Source organism: Filicampus tigris, chromosome 11 (assembly GCF_054856515.1).
Source record: "Filicampus tigris isolate MCC_2025a chromosome 11, RoL_Ftig_1.0, whole genome shotgun sequence".
In the NCBI taxonomy this organism is placed as follows: domain Eukaryota; kingdom Metazoa; phylum Chordata; class Actinopteri; order Syngnathiformes; family Syngnathidae; genus Filicampus; species Filicampus tigris.
Genome location: NC_141227.1, coordinates 14,414,339 through 14,440,554, shown reverse-complemented (window position 1 = coordinate 14,440,554; position 26,216 = coordinate 14,414,339). Strand labels below are relative to the sequence as shown.

Below are 26,216 nucleotides of genomic sequence, written 5' to 3'. Positions count from 1 at the left end.
TGCACACAAAACTATTGATCCGATTAGGATTTGCATGTTCATACATCACACCGGAAGTAGTGGTAGGATATGAAGCCGTGACGACTTCCGTGTCAACAAAACATGGCTTCGTCCATTTGGACTTTAAACGTCAGTTATTTTGCGTATTTTTCCGAATGATGTGTGCACAGTAAGCAGTTTTGTTCCGATCAGGCATTTAATCCGAATTAATGTGTCCATGTAAACGTAGCCAGTGTAAGGTTGGCTAGTAAATGCAAAATAATCGACACCTCGTCATGCCTTCTGTTTCATATTAGAGGTACAAGATGCAGCAGAGAACACCCCCCCCCCCCCACACACACACACACACACCATTTAGGTCAGAGGGACAGATTAAAAACATAATATGACTAAAATGTGCTTATTTTTAAACAACCCCCTTACGTTAGACTGATGCTGTATACAGAAAGGTGGACTAAACATTTCTGACAAACTACAAGATGTTTATGGGAGTAAGGGAATATCAAATGCTCCCTTTTTCAAACATTGGCTCTCGGATACATTCCTAATATGGGTTGAGCAACCAAAGTTAATGAATACGCTTCAGATGAGTAACTCAACGGCGAATACAACAATAAGCGCAGGCGGTTTTACTCATTAGTTATCACAGTAAAGTATCCGCATTCGTCTCCACAATTAAATTTTAATCTATGTCTAAACCAAATGTATTGTTTGCGACGTTTCTTTCTCAATATCCACATTAAGTGAAACAAGTTGCATCAAGAAATTTGTCCGTTTATGTCTTGGTTTTCGGCATTGGATGGGAACTATCTTGATGGTTGGAGTGCATTTGTGCTATATTTCGGTCAGGTCTGGTTTTGACTGGTTTAAACTAGTCTAGTGAACATGCGCACTGGGTGTAAACAGGAAGAACTGTTGGGGGAAAAAACGGGGCAAATCCACTAGAGAGGAGCCAGTGTGCGGATTATCCAAAAAATGTGTCGTGTTTCATTTCATATTAACACCAAGACGTTGTTTTGTCAAACCTGAACGAGATTCCGATTAAGTTAGTCGTGAACAGGTCAGACTATTCGACCGTTCCTGGGAGGCTCGCTTAAACCCAGCAACGCCAGACCTGTCTCGACCGTGACGCGATTGACTTGCCTGGCATTCCGTTTAAAAAAATACAGCGCTTTTCTTGGATTTCAAGTTTTACACTCGTCTCCGAGGGGTTTCTACCATTTTTAATATGGTCCAAAAAGAGAAGACGCTGGAGAGGACACCGGTGGAAGCCGAACCGAGCCCCAGCCCAGTCTCGGGAGATGCTTGTTCAGCGGGTCCCGGCCTGTTGGAAGAGTCCGGCGGAATCAGTGTGGAAGCGACGGGCCACAGAAAATTCATCAGTGGAGTGGTGGAAGGTACTTTGTGTGATGAGCGTTTTGGAATTGCAGTCGTGCAATAAATGGGCCAATCGAATTCTGTACTGAACAAGCGTTCTATATAATTGCTTTTCTGATCGGAAAATTCGAGATGTTTCATTTATCTCGTTGAAAAGTAGCCATCTGTCTAACAATCAGCATTACCCATTTCCGGGATGCCTTGTCCTTTATTTTGGCTCTGTCGTTATCATTGGATTCACACATGTACACTGGATTTTTTTTTAAATAATGGTTTTAATATAAACGTGTGACGTGTGTGTACCAACGGTTGAAAAGCAGACTAACACCCAGGGGTGAAGAAAGCCAATTAGCAACACTGCATGAACACTAATAGCATGGTTTGTTATTGCAGGCTTTTATGGACGACCGTGGACAATGGAACAGAGGAAAGAGTTATTCAGGAGGTAAAAATATAAAACATGCTTACTTTGATTGTGTTTGTGCATCCATTCCAATCATTGCTGTCACTGTTTCATAGACAGCAGAAATGGGGATTGAATACGTATCTTTATGCCCCCAAAGATGACTACAAACACAGAATGTTCTGGAGGGAGTTGTACTCAGTGGAGGAAGCAGGTGACTATTGAGAGCAGAGGAGGAAATTAATTACACCTTTTACTTAAGTGTATAATACGTATGGCCATATGGGTTAAGTTTTTTTTCTCTTTCCTTTTCTTTTCCCCAATTAACTCCCAGAACAACTTATGACGCTAATTGGAGCTGCCAAAGATTATGGCATTGAGTTCATCTATGCCATTTCTCCCGGACTTGACATCACTTTCTCCAATCAGAAAGAGGTCACAGCACTTAAGAGGAAACTGGACCAGGTATTGCAACATGTTTTGACATGAACAATCCAAACTTTCTGTTAAGAACAATAAAACACTCTTATTGACCAACGTAATAAATATTGCCTCAATGTTGCACTTTACACAAAAATTTTCTTTGCATGCATGTGTCAAGGCCTAGATGACCAATCCAACGTTGGCTAACTGTGAGCCTCGCTTAGCCCCTGTGGCACGCCACGCTGGGAAAAAAAAACACACGGCAACGACAGACAAAAACGCTGACCATTTAATTACCTTCTGCGTATGCCTGAGATGTAATACCCCTCCATACCATCGGCGGCGGTAGTCACTATTCCTCATGGTCAGAAAAAGCCAACTGGGTGGATTATAAAAACTTAAACAATGCATTCAGCTCTTTTTTTCGCTCACGAGTTCCCACGCGAAGCAAACCCTCACGCTCTTGACACAGTCTCGTGAAATACCTACATTATTAACCCTCACTCTTGTAATTCCGCATTTGTCACTTCCTGTTCTTGCCCGTGCGCTGATTTGCTGACTAACAGCCAATCAGACTGTCCAAATGTCACGAATCACTACGGCGATTCAACATGCTGAAACGGCCACCAGACGCTTCCTGAAGGGGTCCGATATTACAACAGTGTTCGCTATATCAATCAGACAGCGCAAGCCGATGTCGGATTGGTGAATCTAGACCTAAAGACTAAAACCGTGTTTCCCAACTTTTATCGAGCAAATGGATATATTGTAGTTTCCAAGAATTGTAGTTTCCAAGAATTGAGCGAATTAATACGAATACTGAATTAATACGAATACTGAACAAAAATGTCACAATAAGTATGTATACTAAAGTTCCAGCAGGCTGTGCTTTTTGGACACAAAAAAATGACATAGTGACATGGTATAAAGGCACAGCGATGAACTGATATCTCTGTCGTGTTGATGCAATTGGTAGAAAGTGTGACTTAAGAATGTTTAACAATAAAAATGTTAAATGTTCAATTAAAATCATGCCTAGCCACAGATGCTGCACCTGTATCACCTCTCCCCCTCATTGTAGAAGAAGCCAGGGCTTGCCGATGTAACCATTTAATGTCCAAAACAGTGAGAAAAGACATACTACTCGTTCAGTAGCTTAGCAACTAGTGCCAGATATGGACCACCTGATGATCTCTTAGGGCACCCAAATGTGCCGCAGTACAGTTGTTGGGGGACACTGTGCTAATGTAAGTTCATGGACTAAAACTCAACACACAGGACTGTGACAAGCTTGCAGCTGCAAGGAGCTAATGTAGTAGTTAACATCTTCTCTTGGTACTGCTTCTTGTCAGACGGCACAAACAGATGGACTCAAAATGCGCAAGATATCCAAATCAAGGTTACAAAACCCAAAGTAAAAAGCGAAACAAAATGACTATCAATGCTGCCTGAAATGTGGCCTTCTGAGGTGTTCTGGGATTCCATGTCCAACATTTTATGCTGCATTCACACCAACTCTGTTGGGAGCGTTTCTGAGGGCGCGTTTCAATTGGAGTCAATGTAGTTCGCGGTTGCGTGCGGGGTGGCGCGAATGATGCGTTTGGAGCGGTGGGACACGGAGCGAAGCACTAAAAATCCGCCCATTCGCCCCGTTCTTCGCATATAAAAAAAAAGAACTTTTTTGCCATTTCCCCTCGCGAGCAAATGAGGCAAAGCGGAACGCTTCATCCGCGATTGGTGCGAACTTAGTATTTCTAGGCATTTGAGCTACCCATTTATTGTTGAGTATTAACAAGCTCCATCCCTGTTTACAAGGTGACACACTTTGGTTGCAAGTCATTCGCCTTACTTTTTGACGACATCGACCACAACATGTGCCCTGCCGACAAGGAAGTGTTCAGCTCGTTTGCGCACGCTCAGGTGTCCATCACGAATGAAATCTACCAGTACCTTGGAGAGCCTGAAACCTTCTTGTTCTGCCCCACAGGTATAATTTAATAACTATCTGCAATTTCATGCTAATCTCTTTTAGACTCATTATTGATGTTCTTTATCAATGTCCTCATTTGCAGAGTACTGTGGAACCTTCTGCTACCCAAATGTCTCTCAGTCTCCCTACCTGCACACAGTTGGAGAGAAGCTTTTGCCTGGCATCGATATTCTGTGGACAGGCATGTGTGACACGCTTTCTCGCAAGCATTATTCCTGCTGCTTTCTGAAGTTGATGCTCACAAGTAGGGGTGGGCGATGTGATCTTAAATTTAAAAAACTCTATTTTTCCCCAAAACTCGATAACGATAATTTGAAGATATTCTACAAAGCAAAATACTGCAAATCTGCACTTGCTTCACAGAACAAGTATGGATACATTGTGTTTGTAAACAACAGCTCTTGTTTATATTTTAAATTGCGCCATACATCTGCAAAACATTGTACAACAATATTTTGTGGCTAAATTTAATGTAACCCTTAAAAGTTGGTCTACCTTATCTTCGGAGGCCGTAGTGTGGCAGGTTACAATATAGGTTTGAGTTTATGTATTTCTTCTGGCGCCTTCCTTGCTAAAGGCAACAGACACGGCAGAACAGTGTTTCATTGCGTCCTTATTCAGACATGAACAGCCTCGCTCTTCAATTCACTGCTCTCTTTTCTTCTTCGCTCATGAAATGCGCCATACCAAACCAACTCCAAAAGGAACAAATACTTAAGCAGAATAAAAATAAATATATACTCACAGCACAATATTGCAGCATGTTAGAAAAATAATAAAAACAAAATAATACATGCTATCCCCAAATTAATATACAAAAAATGTAAAATATCAATTGGAAACTAAATCGTGTAACATTAACGATGATGAACTTCAAATTATGTCTCGACTATATATGGTGTTTTTATTGATTTTTGTGAACATTTATGTGAATTGAATGTCTCCTATTATTCCCTAATGACGTCATCACATTTTGAGCTGCAGTAAGTACTGGTCTACCACTGCCAACTGAGAATGAGAAAAGGTGTTTACTACAGCAGTCAGAATGAAAACAAGTTTTATTTGATATATGGTGATTTATGGCACATGCGTCACCCTAGAATACAGGTGTGAAATTTGTGAAGGGTCCCTAACACAGACGATAAGAGAGATACAGCGTTTAGCGCTGTTATTGTATATACGTTTGTAGTGACAACAAATTCAGCAGCAGTCTTTTGACAGACTGTTACCGAAATCTTCCGACACATAGTACACGTGATATAGTCGCAAGTGTATTTATGATGCAAACTACGAGCGAGCAAGCTGAATGTTAAGAGAATATCGAACATCCTATCAAGTTTAACATGCTCACATAAAGTCATGTTTTGCCGACGGCGTCGTTAGTTATTTTTCGCCAACGTTTACTTGCTTTGACAGTGGTACCGTGTATTTGTTTGCTCACCTCGGCGAAGGGTTTCTGAGTGTGTATGTTTACTTAGCTATTCTTTAGCATGCTTGCGGAGTCGCAGTTTTCCTCGTAATCCATACGCTGCGTGGTGGAACAAATTAGTCGGTGAATTGCTCTTCAACCGTTTTGGCACATCTAACGATGCTATTCTGACCGACGTCAGTCTTGTCAACCCCGAATCATTTCCAGGCTAGGGACGTGGACTTGCTGTGAAATTACGTCGCTAAGACGGGACACTCCTCCATATTTGAAACAATGTTGTGTTCCCTCGGCTGGTGTCAGAGTCACGTGACTGAATTCTGCCCACTGATTCGCAGAATGAAGGTTTATCACTCCCTCCCTCTTTGCCGTCTATGCACGCTGATTTCATCACTTACTCCTCCATTGTAGCCATCAATGGTTCATCTTTACTTTTCGAGACAGTATAAATATTTGATAATGTAAAACTGCACATCGTGAAAGCAACGTTGACGATGATATCGATGACGATATAGATCGCCCACCCCTACTCACAAGGCTTGTCTGCTGACAGGACCCAAAGTGGTATCCAAAGACATCACAGTCGAGTCGATCGAAGAAGTGTCAAAGATTCTAAGAAGAGCCCCTGTGATCTGGGACAACATTCACGCCAATGACTACGACCAGAAAAGGCTCTTCTTGGGTCCTTACAAGGGCCGCTCCACAGAACTCATCCCCAGACTGAAGGGAGTCCTTACCAACCCCAACTGCGAGTTTGAGTCCAACTTCGTTGCCATCCACACTCTGGCCACCTGGTATAAGTCTAACATGAACGGAGTGCGCAAGGATGTGGTCATGAGTACGTATGATCCATTTCAGCAAATGTGTGTTCTTTACAATGCAGCGTCATTAAATTATTCAAATCCTCTTGCCTCTTATCAGCGGATGGTGAAGACAGCACCGTTTCCATCCAGATTAAGTTGGAGAATGAGGGCAGTGATGAAGAACTGGAGACAGACATGCTATATAGCCCCCAGCTGGCCCTGAAACTGGCTCTCACTGAGTGGCTTGGAGACTTTGTTGTGCCTCATCAATACAATAGTAAGAGAACTGGTCAAACATTTGCTTCTCTTCCTGGTCTGTTGTAGTGCCATAATCAAAATGGTTTGATCCCTCCTAGGCCGACAGGTGCCTCAGAGCGGTGCCAAAAGTACAGTCATCGACGTGTCCTCCATGGCCCCTCCCTCACTTTGCTCCGATACCACGGTGACGACTGTGTTCCAGCAGCCCATAATGTCTCCGGCCCTGCCGCCTCAACTACTGGAACCTCACCTCATGGCAAAAACACCTGAGCACGAAGAGGAGGTAGTGGTTTGCTTCTGCTTGAAAGAACTATTGTACCGTACTTCCTCAAATAGTAGCCTCCACTGTACGAGCCCCGCCCAAATGAATTGCCGTGTGTGTTGTTCACCTGGATAAATAATCACTTCAAGTCGAATACTCGCCTGTGTCGCATGCTGATGGGTAGTGGCTACAGTTGAGCAAATAAATGCATCCATCGACTATATGAGGAAATACGGTATTGTAAATAAAAAGTGTCTTTCTTTGGTTTTGGAACTATGCTAATATTGTGTCCATGGAGGTGGAGAAGAAGGATTCTGACGAGGAGCCCATGGAGATGGTGGTGGAGAAGCAGGAAGAACCGGACACGGAGGCGGCCACAGAGCCGAAACCTGAGGGCCCAGTCTTAGTTGACAAGATGACGGAAGATTTGAAGCCCATGGATACAGACAAGGAGAGCTTGGCAGAGTCCAAGTCTTCCGAAGAGTCCATACAGGAGGATTGTGGGAGTGATATTGCACCCATGCAGACTGACGATCAACTCAAACAGGTGCCACAGACAGATTTTAACACTTCGCAATCTTTATTATGTATTGCTTAATGTATACATTGATGTGGTCCCCTCCTATCCTAAAGAGTTTCTTACCATTGGTTTGTTCCCAACAGGATATCTTTGCGCCAGGTCCCAATGAGAAGCCGCTGTTCACCGTGGAGCCGCTCTCCATTGAGGACCTGTGCCTCCTGGCGGAGCTCTTCTACCTGCCTTACGAGCACGGCCCCAAGGCCATGCAGATGTTGAAAGAGTTTAACTGGCTGAGAGCCAACAGCAGCGTCGTCAGCGTCAACCGCAAGATGAAAGAAGACGAGAAGGTCAGTGAGATCTCTGGAAATGTTTCATTTTTTAAAATCCAAGATGTAGTTTTTTGGCTATGAGTTTGCTGGTACTGCAAAACAAAACGATGGATACAATAATGTCTATCAGGTGGTGTAGAATAAACAGGAGATGAATTGGACTTGCACCACAAAACATTAAATTGTGGATTTTGGCATAAATGGGAGCTATTTTGTCCTTTAGGTTGCTGAATGGCAGTTGAGAGCAGAGAAGTTCGAGGACATGTGCTGCTCGGTCATCCAGATGTTCACACGTCTGTCCAATTCAGCCAACCGCACCATCCTGTATGACCTCTACCCTTACATCTGGGACATCAAGAGCATCATTTCTATGGTCAAGTCCTTTGTCCAATGGCTAGGTGTGTATAAGTGGAACCACACAGCTCTTTTGTCTCAAGGAACAGAATTAACTTAGTCATAAAATCTCAGCAGGCGTATTTGCATTAGTCATTCATATACATAACAGGACTGTGACTTATTCTCAGGCCGCTTCACGGCTCGTATTGGTCATAAACCAAAAAATTACGGTCACTAAAGACCATGGCAAGCCTGCATACAGGATGCGTGGCCTTCATAATTTTTAAGTTGAAGTATTTTCAAGCTAACTTACAATGCATCACAATAGCAGTCTCTCATTTCATACATATACATTTAATTTCCTTTAAATCTGACTAAATGCTGGTTGTGCCGTGAGCATCTCTCTGATGTATTTGACAAATCCAAACCAAATATCAGTGGCAAACGACCCATCAAGGGCTACTGCTGCTTGCTGTGTATCCAGTATCGTCACGACTGCACTCCCACATGGAGCCACTCACTTCCATCTCTGTCTGTGGGGATGGGCACCTGTGGGGCATCCCCTTCCTCCACGCCCTAGCGCGCATGCGAGCTTGGACAGCAAGTTGATTCACTGACTATGGAAGGCCATTCTGGTGCATAACAAAGACATGCATAGGTATTTAAAAAAAAAAAAAAATCGGCTTCACAGAGGAGACATGTAATTTTGAGGCTACTTTGTTACTTAAAAGTCTGAATCAGGGTGGATTCCATCCCAAAGGAAAATGCTTTATTTCCTCAGTGGCATTTATTTACCTAAATGTATAGATTTAAAGACCTCTTTAGGGGCAAAGAGTTTATTGGGGGGGTTGTTTAAATACATTTTAATAATAGTATTATTTTATTATAGATATCAATATATCAATTATTCAAGAATTAAATATTCTTTTATAATAATGCTGTTAAACTAAAATGTCTGTTGCATTATAATACCGTGTCATAATATATCATATCAATATATTTTCATTTTTCTTATTTTTACATGGTCTTTCAGCGTTTCAGACAATCAAATCCAAAAAGTTAAAAAAATTGGACATTAAGGGTGTAACGGTACGGTTTCGGTTCGGTTAGTTTTTTTGGGAAACTTCGGTTCGGTATATTTTCGGTACAAAAAAACTGATTTTTTTTCTTAAATATGTTTATTTTGAAAAGATGACAAGTAAACTATACTTTTTTTCGAAAAAATAAAAGCGAACCATTCGGGTGATATTCTGAGAAATTACACCAGAATAAAAAATACACTAACAATAAAGATCTCTTGATTTTGTAAATTATTAAGACACTGAAATCTTTAAACACTCAGCAACAACAGCCTATGGCACATCTAAGTATTCAAATTAAAGCCAAGTTGTTATTACAGTACATATATACACTTTTTGTGATGAAAGAAATACATACAATAACAGTTACAATTATTGCTAACTATATTAAAACTATTTTTAGAATGAAAAAATACAGTAACTTTAAAAAATCTTCATGAAATTGTACACACTTTTTAGGCATTGAAATCTTTGATCTGTGTTGTGGTCGAATTTGCGTGTTGCTGAGTTGTGAATTTTCCGAGGTTCATGAATGCATCGTAAGGCAAGCGAGTGGAGCAGCGGAGAAAGAAGAGCGTGAGCAGTTGTACTTGGATTAATAAAAACGTGATAATTAAGCTACGTCTGAAAATCTCGCTGTTTAAGTTTGACGTTTTTGCTCCCTCGTCTAAGAAACATTCACAGTCAGATGATGCCATGCATGTTAGACGTGCTACCTGCCGCCCATCTCATGTAGCAATGTCGGCACACAACTTTCGGACTTAACCACGTACCTTTCCCCATCGGCGATTTTAACAAGACAGCCAGAATGTTCCCAAACAGGAGACCGCAGTGTACGGGGGGACCTTTGAGCTTTGGCTCTTTTCTGGCTCTCACTGTTGTGCTGCCACTCTCCTCTCCCGCATGCAACAGTCAATAGCGCCCGTGTGTAAGCTCGCACTAATAGGTGGACCGAACCGAACATGCTATACCGAAACGTATTAATACACCCGCGTGTACCATTACACCCCTATTGGACATACATGTTTTTCACAGGACAACAATGCTATTATGTATCGCAGCTTCTGTTATACACTGTTTCTTTAAACGGATAATTTTCGTTTTACAGATTGCCATATCTGCTGTATAGGATGGTGTTTTGGTAAAGATGGCTACCGCTACATGTATCATTCATCTTATGAGTGTCAACTTGAATTTTTTCCCTAAGGGGAAAAAAGAAGGCATTTGCAGTAATCGCCCGTTATTTCTGGGGGATTGGACCGAGCCCTGCCAGGAATGTTGAAAAAACAAGACAAATAGACACTGCCCATAAAAAGGTCTGTAACTGACTCTACTAATAATCACCATAACACCGGCGTTGGGCAGAATCCTTATAGAATCTCCAAAACAATCACTTTTCAGTAAAACAAAAACACAGCATGTTTATTGTGCCAGTAACACTGCAGTGTCAAAGAGAGCAAGCCATTTTCAACACTTACGATCGGCCAATAATTAGTTAAAAAAAATATTATAATAATTCCAGACTATAAGCCGCACCTTTATATAAACCGAATACATTCTATTTAAAAAAAAAGAATGGGAATAAAAACAAATTATATATATATGTATATATATGTGTATATATATATATATATGTATATATATGTATATATATATATATGTATATATATGTATGTATATATATGTGTATATATATATGTATATATATATATGTATATATATATGTATATATATATGTATATATATATATGTATATATATATGTATATATATATATGTATATATATATGTATATATATATGTATATATATATGTATATATATATGTATATATATATGTATATATATATATGTATATATATATGTATATATATATGTATATATATATATGTATATATATATGTATATATATATATATATATATATATATATATATATATATATATATATATATATATATATATATATATATATGACAAAAATAAATAATAATTATAATAATGTTTCAGAAAGAGCACACAACCACCAATCGGTGAATTTTTCAGCAATTAGCTGTAGATAGGTTCCACAGAAAAATACACAAATAGTTGAATTGTGAACCGCGAACATATCGAGCATTACTGTAGTTATGGTTCGGCATTTATGTATTCAAATGGACAAAGTGGTTCATCGAAGCAAGGTGTCTCTTGGGGTTGAAGCCACTGTTTAAGGGAATGGAATATTTTGTTAATAATTGACTGTTAGATGGTCCACCCTGTGTCAGTTGATTAACACTGATTGGCTTGAACATGAATGTGTGTTGTCAGTAGACTGAAGCACCAGCATGGCCTGGAGGTTACTCCCTGTAACCTAGTTTCATTTACAGGTTTCTGTTCTATATGGTAAAGCTGAGGACTCCAGTACACAGCAGGCAGCAAACCCACGCTAGCAAAACCACAATTTGAAGGCTGATTGCCTTTACTAAACTCCTGTGTAACCGTGGTACAGAACAGTGGTCATTTCATGATCAGATTGTCATGTTTAATAACTGCATTGTCATGTGTACAATTGACTCCCCATCTCGTCGCCATGCCGCAAGCCGTGCAGCCGGCACTTAGTCGCAACCTCCTTGTTTTCTGTACTGAGTGCAACTACTAATAATGATTTTCTACTGTTTTCTTCCTTCACTATGTACAGATGGAAGAATCCACAGTACAAGTTTCTACTGCTATTGGATCGACAGTGGCCGATGTATGTGCAGTGCAGGCGAAACGGATTCATGCCTTCTTTTCTTGAATGCAACTGATAATTGTGATAGATTAATTGGAGAAAAGGAGGCTGATCCTGCCCCCCACCACACCGGATGAAGTCACATTTTTGCGCAGCGATTTTGAGCTTCGAGTGTTAACTCCCAAATGTTCTCCTTTTTTCCGGCAGCTTCTCTAACTTGTGCTTTTTTTTGTTTGTTTGTTTCTGACAGTAGGCTTGTAGATGTGGCTCAGACTAGCCTGATGCACCTACTCAAGGGAATTGACCATTTGCTTCCAAAATTAACCCTAGCCCTTGATCCAACTCATCCATCATGTAGTTCTGATCATTGTGCTTGTGTCAGATTGGCTGATGCAAGGGCTGCATAATGTCTGTGTAATTTTGTTATGTGGGTGAAAGCAGTCAGATGCTTTTTCTTCATTGTGGGACATTTTAATTGCATTAAGTTGAAGCAATTTCAGGGTTCCTCCCCGTGGGTGCATCCGCTTGCTGTGTCGGAAGCGCGTTAGGCATCATAAGTTTTGTAAAGCTGTGCTTAGGGGTCACGCAGGTGCGCTCTACTTGTCTGGTCACATGACAGAGCCTCTCTTCAAACTGCTCACAAACATTGGAGCAGGGTCTTCTCGGTTCCCCCCCTTTTTTTTTTAAAATTTTTTTTTTACATGCTGTTGCTATTTTCTAGCTCATATCTGCTCTGCCCCTTTCGTTTTAATGTTTTGGAATGGTAAACAGACAGGACAGGTGTGTTATGGCTACTCATGGGTCATTGTGGGTTGATGAGTCGCGCTCCCCAGTCAAGTGACAAGGCAGATGAGAAGAGAATGTGACTTCACACCAGGTGCTGAGCTCAGCGGGGGTGACGGCAGCTGAAGCTTACATACAATACAGTATGCAGTTTGGTTGACAGCCGCATGGCAAGGAAAGGTAGCTGTATTTAAATTTTGGGGAGCGCGCAGCGTGTATTCCACTGCCGTGAAGTTGTATTGGCTTGCGCAGTGTTTTGACTTTGCTGCTTTGGAGTTGATACTGCTTTTATCGAAGTCACGTAAGCTTTAGTTGCTCGATCCCCTTTTCAGCCCGAAGTAATCCAAAAGAGGCACTATCGTTTATATTCAATGCTTGAATTCTGATTGAATTGTGCTTTTGGAAACAGATAACTGCCCTTCCTTCCTCCCCACAATTTCCCCCTCGTGTGCGAGAGCCCCATGCTTTGGTAACACTCTCCGCTTGGCTCTGCTCCTAACAGGGTGTCGTAGTCAGTCCTCAGCACAATTCCCTAAAGGAGACCAAGAACCATGGGCCTTTAGGGGAGGTCTAGCAGGAGAGTTCCAGGTATCTAATGCACCGAATTTGTTGCAATCAATTGGAAAAAAGTGTTGTAAGCAAAGAAGACAATGGTCAATGTGTGCAGGTATGAAGGGATTTGGTCTGTCAAAGGTGAGCTGATTGTTAAACAGTGTGGAATTCAACCCCCTTCACTCCTCCTGAGGTTTTTTTTTTTGTTGTTGTTGTTGTTTTTGAAGGGGAGGTAGCAGCGGGGGGTTAATTCATTGTGTTCGAACAGTCACTTTAAACTTGCTCGTGCAAATAAGCTGCAGTCCGAATTTGTATCCATTTGGATTTCTTTCAGCAACTGCCCAAGGAGATGCTGCTCTTCCCTTCGCGCAGGCGGCGCATTGCGCGCACGGCAAGCATTTTTACTTTTTATTTTCATGACATCACGTTTCTTTGCAGGAAGCGCACAAATTCCCACACCAGTTCTTTGCGAGCACCCGCGCAAGCATCGCAGCGCAAGCAAGTACGCGTGCGCGTCCATTTGCAATGGGGGAGAAAGCTCCAGGATAAAACATAACTGTCCAGGCTAAAGCAACATCTCCATCCTTGGAGAGAAATGAAACTCCCAATGGCAACTGACGTACAATTGACTGACTCACCTCGCTCTTATCTGACTTATGTTTTCCCCCCTGGAGTTCTCTCGGCGCAAGCATCATTATTTTTTCTCAACAGGAGGGTTGCGCAGCGAACTATTGCGATGCCTTACTCAAGGGAAGGGAGCATCTCCTTCAGCTAGTAAAACCTTGGTCAGACCAAATACTTCCCTTGTTTTGTTTTGCTGTATATCTAAAGCAAACACAAGTATGCTTCTTTGTTGCGCTGCGCTCCTAAAATAACAATGACATTGCGGTGATGTTTGCTCTGGTGGCCCACTGTCAGATCAACAAGGAATGGGAGTTGTTTTTTTTTTTTTTTTTTTTTTTTTTTGTAAATCATATTTCTATATTTTCAACTATTTTCTTGAGCACTTAGCTTCATTTTCCACATCCTCTTGATTTAACAGTGGTTTCATTGTAGCAAATACATAGCAAGGCGGTTGGCCAAAGCACCAAAGCCTCCCTCTCTCTGTCACCTGAGGAAATTAAACCAGTTTCTTTTGACATCCACAGAGATTATTGCCAATAGATGGGGCAAACGATCTTTTCTACCAGCCTCCGCCCTCACTGCCTACCTCCAAAATCTATTCAATAAGGCCTTATTTTGCAAAAGATGAGGTGAGATGTTCTTAAATTGTATGCATGCAAAATCTTTTGTTGTTGCTCGCATTCCCCGCTTAATCGCCCTCATAACTAACAGCCAAATGTCTCTTGCTCTTTTTTTTTTTTTTTTCCCCAGGCTTCGGTGTATAAAATCTGTAAAGAAATGTACTATGAAGGAATGGAGGACGCACCTTCCTCAGAGCAGGAATCTGACCTCATTGGTGACAAGTAAGACTCATCTATTTGAACCGCACATTACAATTGCATCAGGGGGGAAATAAATATTTATTTGACTTATTTAACATTAATAGATATATATATATATATATTTTTTTGAATATTCATTTTATTTAAAATGCATAATTTTTTGGGGACTCAAAAATGTCGGATAAGCACCAATAAGCGTTCTTTACAAAACCTGGATTAAAAAAAGTTTGCTACACTTCGTTTGAGGTGAGTTATTTTAAGTTGGACTATGTACACCCTTGTTCAAATGACAGGTTTCTGTGATAAGAAAATTATACCAATTGTTTCAAAACCTTTCCCACTATAAATGTGATCTATAACCTGTACATCTCTGTTGAAAATAACCAGAAATATTTTGAAGTAAGGAAGCAAAAATGAACAACTGAGATATTGTCAGTGCCCAAGTGTTCACAACTTTTGATAATGAGCAGAAGCCTGAAGGTTTTGTATAGGGGTGTTCCGATACAACTTTTTCACTTTCGATACGATACAGATATTGCAGTCTGGAATACTGTTCGATATCGATCCGATATCAGCAAGATATCATGCTTTTATTTTTTATTTACATGGCTTTTAAAAGCCTGAATAAGAGCATATTCAGGTTTGAAACGGTTTATTGGCTGCATGTAAACGCAGTCATTGAGATCCCAGACCATGGCTTGTGCTGTAAGAAGAAATCAGAACAATGCCAGGAAACGCCTATTCAAATTGTTTAATTTTCCTTCCCCTGTAAATGATTTCAGGATATAGCTGAAGATTAAAAGGTAGAAAAGTTGATAAATTATTTATCTTGGTCTTCTTTTTTTATTACAAAAAGCTTTGCATTTGAACAAAGATGTTCAGTCCAGAATTACAACATTACCTTGCGATCCTTTTACCACTTTGACTTGTGTTATGACAGGTTGGTTGGAGGTCTTCTGTCTTTGAGCCCAGACTACGGCTTTGTGCTGGAGGATGATGAAGGTATCTGCGGCTACGCTCTGGGCACCGTAGACGTCAAACCCTTCATCAAGAAATGCGAGATGAGCTGGATTCCTTTTATGCAAGAGAAGTACCACAAACCTGATGGTCAAAAGGACCTCACGGAGGCTGAGGTAATTTCTTGTTCTCCCCGCTTTTGTTGTCATCATGGTTATGTGACCTTCAGTTGCTTACTTTTCTGCCCCTGTCTCCGTAGAAAATGATTTTGAGCTTCCACGAGGAAGAGGAAGGTCTTCCGGAATCGTTCCTATCCAACTTCCCCTCCCTCATCAAGGTTGACATTCATGCAAAGGTCACTGATCCCAGTGTGGCCAAAAGCATGATGGGATGTCTGTTATCTTCCCTTAAGGCCAACGGTAGGTGGCAGCCATGATCGCCGCTCTAGCTACATCATACACTATTCACAAGAAGTTAGAGATCGTGGACTTTCAGGCTATATTTCATGATGAACCAAAAATGAGCTTTGACCTTTGCCACTGAATTTGATTCGATGTACTCCAAACCTTTTGAATGTACACGTCCAACTGTTCATTGTTGCAGCACTTTTTGCACAACTTTATATATTGTCTAACAAGGAGCAGAATGGCAAAATTCACAACAGGTGTTTGATTCTTGAATCAACCAACGGCTTTTCTGGTTCAATTTCAATTGGTATTTAAGCAATCCATCATGACGTCGTTAGACCAAAGCGAAACCTGATCGCAATTGCGAGGCATCAAACAGCCCTGCTACTGAGCTCACAATGTAACAAGTGTCATCAGCAGGCTGCAAAACAGACACCGGATGAGTCACAAAAAGACATTGACGTGAACTAACTGTTGCAAATTTTACCAATGATGTCGAGATATGATTATGCCCTTATTTTTTTTAACATGGTCCTGTCTCTTTTGTGTGTCATGTCCAGGCTCCCAAGGTGCTTTCTGTAAGGTTCGCCAGACTGACAAGAGAATGTTGGACTTCTATAGTAAGCTGGGATGCTTTGAGGTGGCCAAGATGGAGGGCTTTCCAAAAGATGTCATCATAATGGGACGAAGCTTATGAGGCAGTGTTACAATTACAGACTAAGCGAGAGAGGTCAAGCTGCAGTCAACACAGAACCTTCATGAAACACAATTTCCTTGATGGTTTAGAAGCTGTATGACTGCCTGTGCTAGCAGAGAACCCTGTGTGTTTAGTTTTTTGTTTTTTTTAAAAGCACTGCGGGCCTGTTAGGATGAGCTGATTGCAAGCCAACAAGGCCAAGGTGTAATCAATCAGTGGAGAGCATGGAAGAGTGACATTGCACTCGCCACTCATTCCGTCTGGAGACAGGAAGTGACATCCTTTTTTAATTTTTTTTGGCTAGTTTTTCCCCAGCAGCCATCACATCAGATACGTATGACCTAAACACCCTCGCCGAAAGTGTCTGCATCACATACACACACGGAGCTGTGAAATGAGGGCAGCATGTACACTTATAAACCATTCACAATCTCACATTCTCGCCACTTCGTTGTAGCATCAGTTGTTTCACAGTTGACTTTTTTTCCCCATATAAGAAACTGGCGCTGAGTGGAGACATGCACAATTTGAATTTACAAGATCGCACACCAGAGTGGATCTTTTAAGGTGGTCTTTCAAAGCAATAGTGAATTTATGGTCAACGCTTTGCTTTTTTTCCCCCCTTGTGAACATTTTGCCTTTTGGTTCTTTGCCTTTGAGTTTTTAGGTTTCTAACAGACCTCCGTGTCTTCTGTCACCGCCTTCTAAATCTGATGAAGGCTTTGGTGATTTTGGAAGTTTTGTCTCCGAAGACCACCATTGATGTAAAATGACTCATTATCTTACGTTATGGAATTCTTTTCACTTTTTCCTCTTTTCCTAATTGTTTACTGATCTAAATCAGGGGTGGGGAACCTTTTTCCTATGAGGGGCCAGTTCACTTTATCAAGTTCTCCAAAGGCCGTAGTACATTTCTGACAGAATACAATGCAACAAAAAAGCAAATGTAATGAGCAGTGCGTTTGTGGGTGAAATGTTTTGGGCAGTTTGTCTGATGTTGTATTTGTTTCCAGAGTTGCATGGTGGGCAGGATCCAAAGCTGTATGTTTCCCCATCCCTGTTCTTAAGTATCAAATTTACTGCAGGACCAAAAATCTGTTAAGTTTCAACCTCTTTTTGTACAGGGAAAAAAAAAACATGCGCAGTGCTATAATTGGATGACTGCTCAGTTCCTTCCCAACCACTTAATCAGCACCTAGTGTCCACATCAGATGGTAATCTGGGCGGCAGGATATTCACTCTGAAATAATCTTTTCCCCTCCTGATTTACTTCCTTTCAGCACTGTTACTTTAGCATGAATGTGTTTGCTGCTCAGCACCTGTATGATAGCTCCAGTTATTCCATCCTGTCACCAAAGTGGCACTTAAGGTCTCATGTTGAATGTTTTGCCTTCTCATTGGTTTCCCACATTTGTTGTAAAAACCTATATAGTGAACAAACAAGCACTTTGTTTTAAAAAAAAAGAAAGAAAAAAAAGAAGTTAACATGATCTTTTGATTTTCTAAAGCCTGTCATGGTGGTCATTTCGGAGAGCCTGATTTCAATGCACAGAGAGGAAGACGCATGCCACACCTCTGAGCAAGAAACTGTAGACAGGTGTCAAACATTATTTTGCATACATTTACTGAGATGGTGTCAAACATTCTGATTGGCCTGAAGGAAAATATTTTGTTGCCAGTCCCTTTGCGCTACAGGTACAACTCATTTCTGATATGAACGTTGATGTACTTCTCACGCTTGTCACATGGTTTTCTCTTCTTCACAGGGATGGGCTGTGACTGAGTGAAAGGGCTGCTCATATTGTATTGTACATAATGCAAGTTTGGGGGCAGTTTACATGTAAAATTTGTATGTAAGATTCATAAAGTTGAAAATAAAAACTTATAAATTATTCAGTTGTGTGTCTCAAAAGATCTTTGGTCCATTCTTTTTTTAATTGTAATGTTCCTTTAAATGCAACACTTCACATCAGCACTGTTTTAATGTGTACAAATTGTTTTACCCCTGCAAGACTGGCAGCGACAAATGTTAAGATCATTTAGGCCTAAATGGGTTCTATGTTGTTTTCATATGAACACACAACTAATGACTCACTGTCCAAAGTCCACAAAAAATACGACGGAAGAACTCAGAACAAACATTTTATCACAAAGTTAACATTGTGGTGGAAAACGAGTCCAACGTGGTATTTGTTCTCACCTCTAATTTTTTCACTCGTATTTGTTAATCGATTTGACACACAGGCAGGGCACTGGAAACGTGGCGCATCTGATGACGTCACTCAACGCAATAATCCGGCGACGTTAGTTTTTTGGCCCCTGGAAGGTAGTTCAACGTGTTGACAACAAACCTCTTTGTGGCGCTTTCCCTCCCGTAAAATGTCTTTCACCGACGAAGAAGCTTCAGATGTCGGCTTGGCGGGTCGAACAAAGATGGAGAGCTTCCTGTTCAGTGAGAAGTTTGAAGCAGTTTAAGATAAATAGAACATTTCGTTTGCTAGCTTAACTCCCGGTGCACACGTGGGCTTGGAAAACGCGCATTGCTTCTAATGTTAACCCACAATGTCTGTACGTGATATTGCCACGAATTGATAAATGTTGTGACGCTTTGTGTTATATTACCATGTGTGTTTCGTAGGTTGTGAGCTCTCCTCCAAAGTTCCCTTTTACTGCGTCCAGGGAGACGAGGAGGACGACCTGGAGCACTTCATTGAGTTTAGAACGGTATAGCAGATGTCATAAAATACATAAATATTTTCTTGAATGAAATATTAATGCTCTTGTGGTCCTAAAGGTATGTCTGGGGGAAGGTGCGCAGGAGGAGAACAACGTGGTGGAGGTGACAGCCATGAACCACCAAGGAAAGACAACTACAGTGCCCATTGCTAACCTTCACATCGGTTGCCTGCCAATGGTAATGTCCAATCAAGTGCATCTCAGACTTTTTACACCAAGTACCTGCTTCAAAAATATTTAGCTCTCTGATTAGTGACAAACTTTAAAATAGCGTCAACAGGACCCCAGACTTTGCACAGGTGTGCCAAATGTTTTTTCCTTTGAACTGCTCCCTCTCTCTTTCTTCTTTCTTTTTCTTTCTTTCTTTCTTTCTCTCTTTTTCGCTCGCTCTCGTAGTATAAAAAGTACAAGAATATCGGGACCGTGGCCAATCAGGACGTCCCACCCTTCACTCTCTCTGATTGCCTGAAACCATGCTATGCTTGTCTGTTGAGCGAGGTTTTCGAGCAGAGGAGACAATATTTTTTCCATCCTCAATCGGCACCCAAGTTGCACATGTGCAACCTCTGATTTGTCTCAGTCGCCCCATTGTGAAATTAGCCCTGCCAAATTGAGTGCACTATAGAGGCCTGGTTAATAAAATTTAAAATACATTTTTAAAAGGTAGAGGTTTTATTCTTAAAAGGAATATGTATTTTTGTAAGCCACTGTAACGTTAGGCTTGCATTAAAATTCACCTAAACATAAGAAAACAAACAAGTATATGGCGCCGGCACCCCCGAATTTGCATATTTGCTTGTTTAAAAAATTATAAGAAATATATTTTTAACCTATTTTCTGCCTATGTTTATCTGCGTTTTGGGAAGAATCCAATTTTTGTTACTTAGTAAATGTTTTGTGTCCATTCTTCAGGTGAGCTTGGGTGAGTTTGAGCTAAAAGCACCAGTGACTGTCCGACTGAAGGCTGGCTCAGGACCAGTGATCGTCAGTGGCCTGCATCTCATCGGTAATGTTACTTTTTTAGTAACACAGCGTGTTTGTGTTTTATTAATTAAGCCAATTAATCCACTGTAACTCGTCTGATGCACCGATTGATTCAGGAATACAGTGTGAAAATGATTTGCTTTCGTCTTTCATTCAGCTTCAGAGGTTGAAGACTCGGACTTGGAGGAAGAGGAGGATGAAGATGAGGACGACGACGACATGGAGGAAGACGTCAGCCCTATCAAACCGGCAAAGAAAAAGAACAAGCAGCAGCTGCTTTAACTCTCGTCTCAGTCGAGGGTTTAATCCCTCCCCCATTGATATGTTTCAGCAAAGAATTCACAGACACTGTTGACCACACAAGACGTTCCCAGACACAAGCTATATTCTTAGTGGTAGCCCAACATACTGCTCGGGTGAATCACCCACAAATCGCTCAAGCGCTTATTCACAGCACTTGACTGAACTGTGAATGTGAACTGGTTTTGCTATTAAATGTTGCCTCTTTTTCTTGTATATAATAGTAAGACGTCACCATTGATTAGCAGGCATGCCTGTTGTAGTTATTTATTTACTGTAACAGTAAAAGTGTCGTCTTTGTGTCTTAACAGTGGGGGATACAAGATCAGTGACTTCTCGGTCACAAACACGTTTTGTAGTTTGAAATAGTTTTTCTACATAAAAATGGCAAACACTCAATATGAAAGGATTTTGACTTTATAATGTATCAGGAAATCATTTTGTCATCTTACCCTATGGTTACACTTAGCACCGTTTACAGTGGCACTTAATTGGATTTGGATTAGTTTGATGTAGCAGCAATTTACATTTAATTTACTTAGGGGAATACGGTCTTAAATGGTTAAAAATCAATTTTTTAGAGAACAAAATAGTTTTAAATAAAATATTTCTTCCATAGCAAGTAGATTTATATAATGCACATTTGCATTTTCAAGGCAAATCTGGTGAAATTATTGCTCCCATTGAATTGGCTAAATTGCTAATTTGTGAGTCTTTATTCAGGCAACGACCGATCGTGACTCAGCTTCTTAAAACAGGTGAGCTGTGATTGGTCGTTAGCTGACCACTGAGAAACACACCTGATTCAAATGATCAGCTCATCAGCATGCTCGGTAGAAGTCTGAAGCGATCCTGATCATTTGAGTCAGGTGTGGTGTTGTAGGGATAGATCCAAAACGGGCAGTATATGGCTCTCGAACCAGAGTTCCCTACGCCTGCCATATAGGAATTGTAGTTCTTTTTACGTGTGTCGCTTTACGAAGACATCTTCGGACAAGGTATGCATGCGAAACGTAACGTTCAGTTACGTCTGCTTCAAACTTTTATGTACAGAGGGAATTTTGGGAAGAGTAAACACCTTTAGTTATAAATCATTATATAGTTGACATTGTACTTTTGTAATACCTATTGAACGATAACCTTTTTGTACCACATTGATCGAAGCAAGTGCATTTGGGTTTATGGAGTGAAAATACTTTGTATTATATAAAATAATGTTTTATGAATACAGTAAGTGCTGTTTTTTTAAGTATTATTGATGGGGAGGCGTCTCATATGTGCTTAAATTCCAGTGTGGGTGAATGGATGGTCCACCGCAGAAATCCGGCGCTGAAATTAAATGATCTTTTTAGGCCTATAATACTGAAAAAATGTAATCAAACCATTCTGAAATGGAAAATTGCGCCAAATAGAACAGACACTCAGCAAGATATACCGTATAACTATTGTGACTTTTGTCCTTTAAGACTACTTGTAGTCAGGAGGGGTATGTTTTCTTCTTTGACTGATGTCAAATTTTTGCCTGTTTTGTATATTCCACTCAGTGAGATGTCCCATTTTGGCCGCTAGATGGTATTGTTTTCCCATGTTTTTTTTTTTTTTTTTTTTGTTTTTTTTAAGATGTTGTGAATTAGATATAAAAATACAGTTTTCTTGATGTGCCAGCTTGAGAAGACAAACTCACACGGTGTGCCAAAATTGACTTCTGCAGATTGCTGAAAACAAATAAATCATGGAAAACAAACAGTAACTTGAGTGCCTTTAAGTGCACCTCCACACACATCCGTTACACTTGGGCTTCTGACTATGCTTAGTCCGACTATTTTTTTTAAGTTTCCCGTCTATGTTTATCACCTACAAAATGGGCGTCCGGTCGTCACATAGACGGAATGCCCAGCTCTATGTGTGTGTATAGTACCTAAATTGCAAATTTGAAAATACTCAGAAACATGATTTTACAGAAGCTAACTATTGGCACCAGATTCTAGGTTGTAACGTTTGCACTTTGTTGCAAGAATTGTTACAATGTGGTTGATGAGGGATTGACGCAGCAATCTGGCAGTTGGAAGCTTGGTAGTTAATAATAGTACATATAGTGACTGCACTTAAAAAAAAAAAGAGAGAGAGAGCGTGACAGAAGATTTTGTGTGTTTCAGCTAACACCTCAATTGAAAAATAAAAAATATTATCAAAAGTGGAAGAAAAGATCCCTCCGATGCCGTAGAAGCATTCCGTGGACCATGTTCGTGCTGTGAAATGGGATTTGATGACAAATATGTCAGGAAAGTCGGCTAAACTTTAGGGGTTAAGCAGAAGTTAATGATGGTAATGATGTGTTGATTCCCATTTAAAATGAGTTTGAATGTGATTTGTTCATTCGGAACACAGACACATGCTGGTTACTTGTAAGAGGTTGTGAATTATCTCCATTGTTTATTTTTACTTTCCCTCTAAAAGATTCCCCTTCTTTCAGTTGTGTTGTGGAGGACTTGAGTTAAATTCATCGTGTTAAAAGTTTTGCAATAATTTATCTTCATCACAAAAACCTGGTGTTTGAGCAGTATGTCGCTTTCAGTCCCAGCTGGGAGTGTCCGTTTTGGGCGATGGAAAAGCATCACTGCCAAGTAGAGCCTTGTCAAAAGAAGCATTTATGTGGCAAATGGAGTCCATTTTAAACACCCGCTTTAGATAACTAATATGGTTGCTCACCCCATAACTGGTTGAAAACAGATTTTGACGGTCTTTTACTAATTAGCTTTGTATGAAAATAACATTATTAGCTTTGTATGAAAATAGATTAGATTGACAACCCCTGACACAAAAAAACAGGTAGGCCACAGAAACAGCTACACAACAACGTCTTCATAGTAATGCTAACCTTGACCCTAACACATACACACGCACGGACACTCATCTCTCTCCGGGCAGGGGCGTGTTGTGCTCATTCATATGGAGCACCAACACACCTGCCACGACATAACACAGCTGTCAAGTGCATCACTCTTTACTGTATACTTAACCTCAGAGTGCAGTGCACGCTGACACCTGAGCACACATTCATTTGCCCAACAGGATTCGACTCGCAATAAGCCCAACGCAAATACGTACGCGCACGTACACAGGCTGTGACATTGCACACTAAGCCTTGTGCTTTCATTACCGTGAGAAGAGAAATCATGTGACATGAAGCCTGCAATGTAATTAAACCCTTCTGCGTATAGGCTGCTGTATTCAAATCTTAATAGATGCAGCAGGACTAGGAAGTGATTCCAAATGAAACATGCCCATCAATGGAACAGGCGCACTGGTGTTGAATGATAAAGTAATTTAAGTAAATGAAGGTTAAAAGTGAGGGCAAGAACTTTTTGCTAACTAGGTGGCTGCAGGCAAGGCCTGGCAAAGTAGCTTCACTTAGGAAACGCAGATGCGGTACTTTGGGATGAAAGTCTAGGCTAGACTTAAACATTTTTTTCTTATTTTTTTTTCATGGTGTGTGTTTGTATGATTGGATTTTCTTTCTACTCACAACAAGGTAAAACTTTGATACAGATTTTAGCACGGATCACGGTAGTTGACATGATTTGCTTTTGCGGGCCACGTGAAATGATGTGGCGGGCTGGATCTTGCCCATGGCTCTTGAGTTTGACACCTGTGCTTTAAGGTGGTTAATGCCACTCCTCGTTGAGGTTTACTGTCAAATGAAACATAAGACTATAACAATTACACATTGGGCATTCAAAAGAAATTCCTAGCTACTCCTTTAGTCCGCTAGCTTAATGCTAATGCTAACACATTATAGCAGACAAATGATAACCCTTTAATCGAGTGAAATTTCAACACAAATGGTGCAATGTATTTGGAGATTAAGTATTCCAGCACTCACATCTTACATACATTCTTTATACTCTGCGATGATCTGACACGTCTGTACTGTAGACAACCATGCATCTGTGTTTTATACTGCCCCCAGGTGGCCAAGACGGGAAGCATCACAATGGCCATTCAGTTGAAACAAAGTGTTTAATTCTTTTTAATTATATTTAATTACGTCATTACTGTATGTTTTTTAATATAATAGTAAAAGAGACTTGAGGTAGTTTAACTGTTTTCGGCATTTAAAAAAATGCACTTAAATATTTTGTTGGTTTTAGGGGCAATTACAAGCGTGGTCACAGAACAAATTAAAATCTCGAGGCACAACTGTCGTTCTAAACTACAAATGACGGATGTTGGCACAGTACATGGCCTTTAGTCGACCATATTACTATGCCCCCCATGGATCTCTACTGTATGTTTTATTAATAACACAGACTACAGTACAGAAGAGGAATGCTAATGGGGTGACACACACACGTGCACCATTAGTGCCAGCTTGATGTCACGCCAACTAAATCAGCTCCGCCCACTCCACCTCATATACTGTACTGAAGTTCCAGTAGGCGGGCGCACTGCAATCAGAAAACATCCTATCCACTCGTGCTGGACTGGAATGAAGAGAGAAGAGGACGAAAAAAAACCCATTGTGGGGAAAAAGAACATTTTACAGATTATGAATAAGTGATGGAAGTCATGCGCTCATCATTTTTTCCTCCTCCTTTCCTCACTGTGTGGAGGGTTGATGATGAAAGGTGGATGAGTGACAGATAAGTAGTCGAGTGTACTATCTGAGCCCTCATTAAAACGTCTACGCCCTGATCATGAGCATGCTCTGCCGCCCCTCCTCATCTGCAATGAGCCTCAGTAAATGATACCCCAGGAGAGAATGAGGGGCGGGGGGTACATCTCATCCGTTATTCAAACTCTGACATAACTTGACAAGCGGCTCCAATAATGAGACAAAGAGGCATGATTCTGCCAGGAGCAGGATGTTTGCAAGTAAGAACGGACTAGAACTCCTGTTTATAATGTTGCTGTTGTTTTTTTTCCTACTAAAGGGAGCAAGGTGACTTGGGGTTGACTTTCTAATATGGCACAGCAATTCCAAATGGAACATGCAAATCGCAAGTCATAAAAATTTACAAAAATGTGGAGATAAAATCTACACCCCCTTGTCAAATGCCCACTTTTGTAAATAAAAGGCGCACATCAATCATATGAACTTTTTCCAGTTAAAGTACAGAATTAACTCAAAATCTTAAATGTGAGTCAGCACAACACGATTTGAAGTACGCCCGATTAACCCCAAATAAAGTTCAAATGTTCTTGTAGGCTTTTTGTTGTTTTGTTTTGTGTTAATACTGCTATTTTGAACTGTTGTATTATTTCATGGCATATTGACAAAACAGATCTTATAAAACCTTAGTATGCTTCTGTTCCAATTTTACATACATGGTCAGTCACCATCAAAAACTAATAAGCTCGCCACATAAAAAGTCTGGAATGATCGCAAGCACTTTGTCAAGATAAAACACACACACACAAGCTAAGGAATAAAAAACCCCA

The 26,216-nt window shown here is 40.6% G+C and overlaps 2 protein-coding genes across 4 annotated transcripts; both read left to right on the top strand.

The window, feature by feature from the left end:
• Positions 1-884: 884 nt before the first annotated feature.
• Positions 885-18,646, top strand: oga (O-GlcNAcase). Of its 2 annotated transcripts, XM_086044989.1 has the most exons (19): positions 885-1,397; positions 1,771-1,822; positions 1,897-1,994; positions 2,115-2,245; positions 4,019-4,190; positions 4,276-4,374; positions 6,173-6,457; positions 6,541-6,699; positions 6,779-6,963; positions 7,241-7,489; positions 7,606-7,809; positions 8,015-8,189; positions 11,881-11,934; positions 13,199-13,284; positions 14,397-14,501; positions 14,623-14,714; positions 15,634-15,826; positions 15,910-16,069; positions 16,618-18,646. In XM_086044989.1, exons 1-19 carry the CDS (start codon positions 1,229-1,231, stop codon positions 16,752-16,754), a joined length of 2,805 nt encoding a protein of 934 aa, XP_085901115.1. In that variant the 5' UTR covers positions 885-1,228; the 3' UTR covers positions 16,755-18,646. The 2 variants fall into 2 exon arrangements, with proteins under 2 accessions (XP_085901115.1, XP_085901116.1); XM_086044990.1 differs by lacking the exon at positions 11,881-11,934.
• A 361-nt stretch (positions 18,647-19,007) lies between these two features.
• On the top strand, positions 19,008-21,173 carry npm3 (nucleophosmin/nucleoplasmin, 3). Of its 2 annotated transcripts, none has more exons than XM_086045134.1 (5): positions 19,008-19,206; positions 19,393-19,478; positions 19,549-19,668; positions 20,403-20,496; positions 20,632-21,173. In XM_086045134.1, the coding sequence occupies exons 1-5, from the start codon at positions 19,134-19,136 to the stop codon at positions 20,754-20,756; spliced, it is 498 nt and encodes a 165-aa protein (XP_085901260.1). In that variant the 5' UTR covers positions 19,008-19,133; the 3' UTR covers positions 20,757-21,173. The 2 variants fall into 2 exon arrangements, with proteins under 2 accessions (XP_085901260.1, XP_085901261.1); XM_086045135.1 differs by having other exon boundaries at positions 19,175-19,322.
• Positions 21,174-26,216: the final 5,043 nt, after the last annotated feature.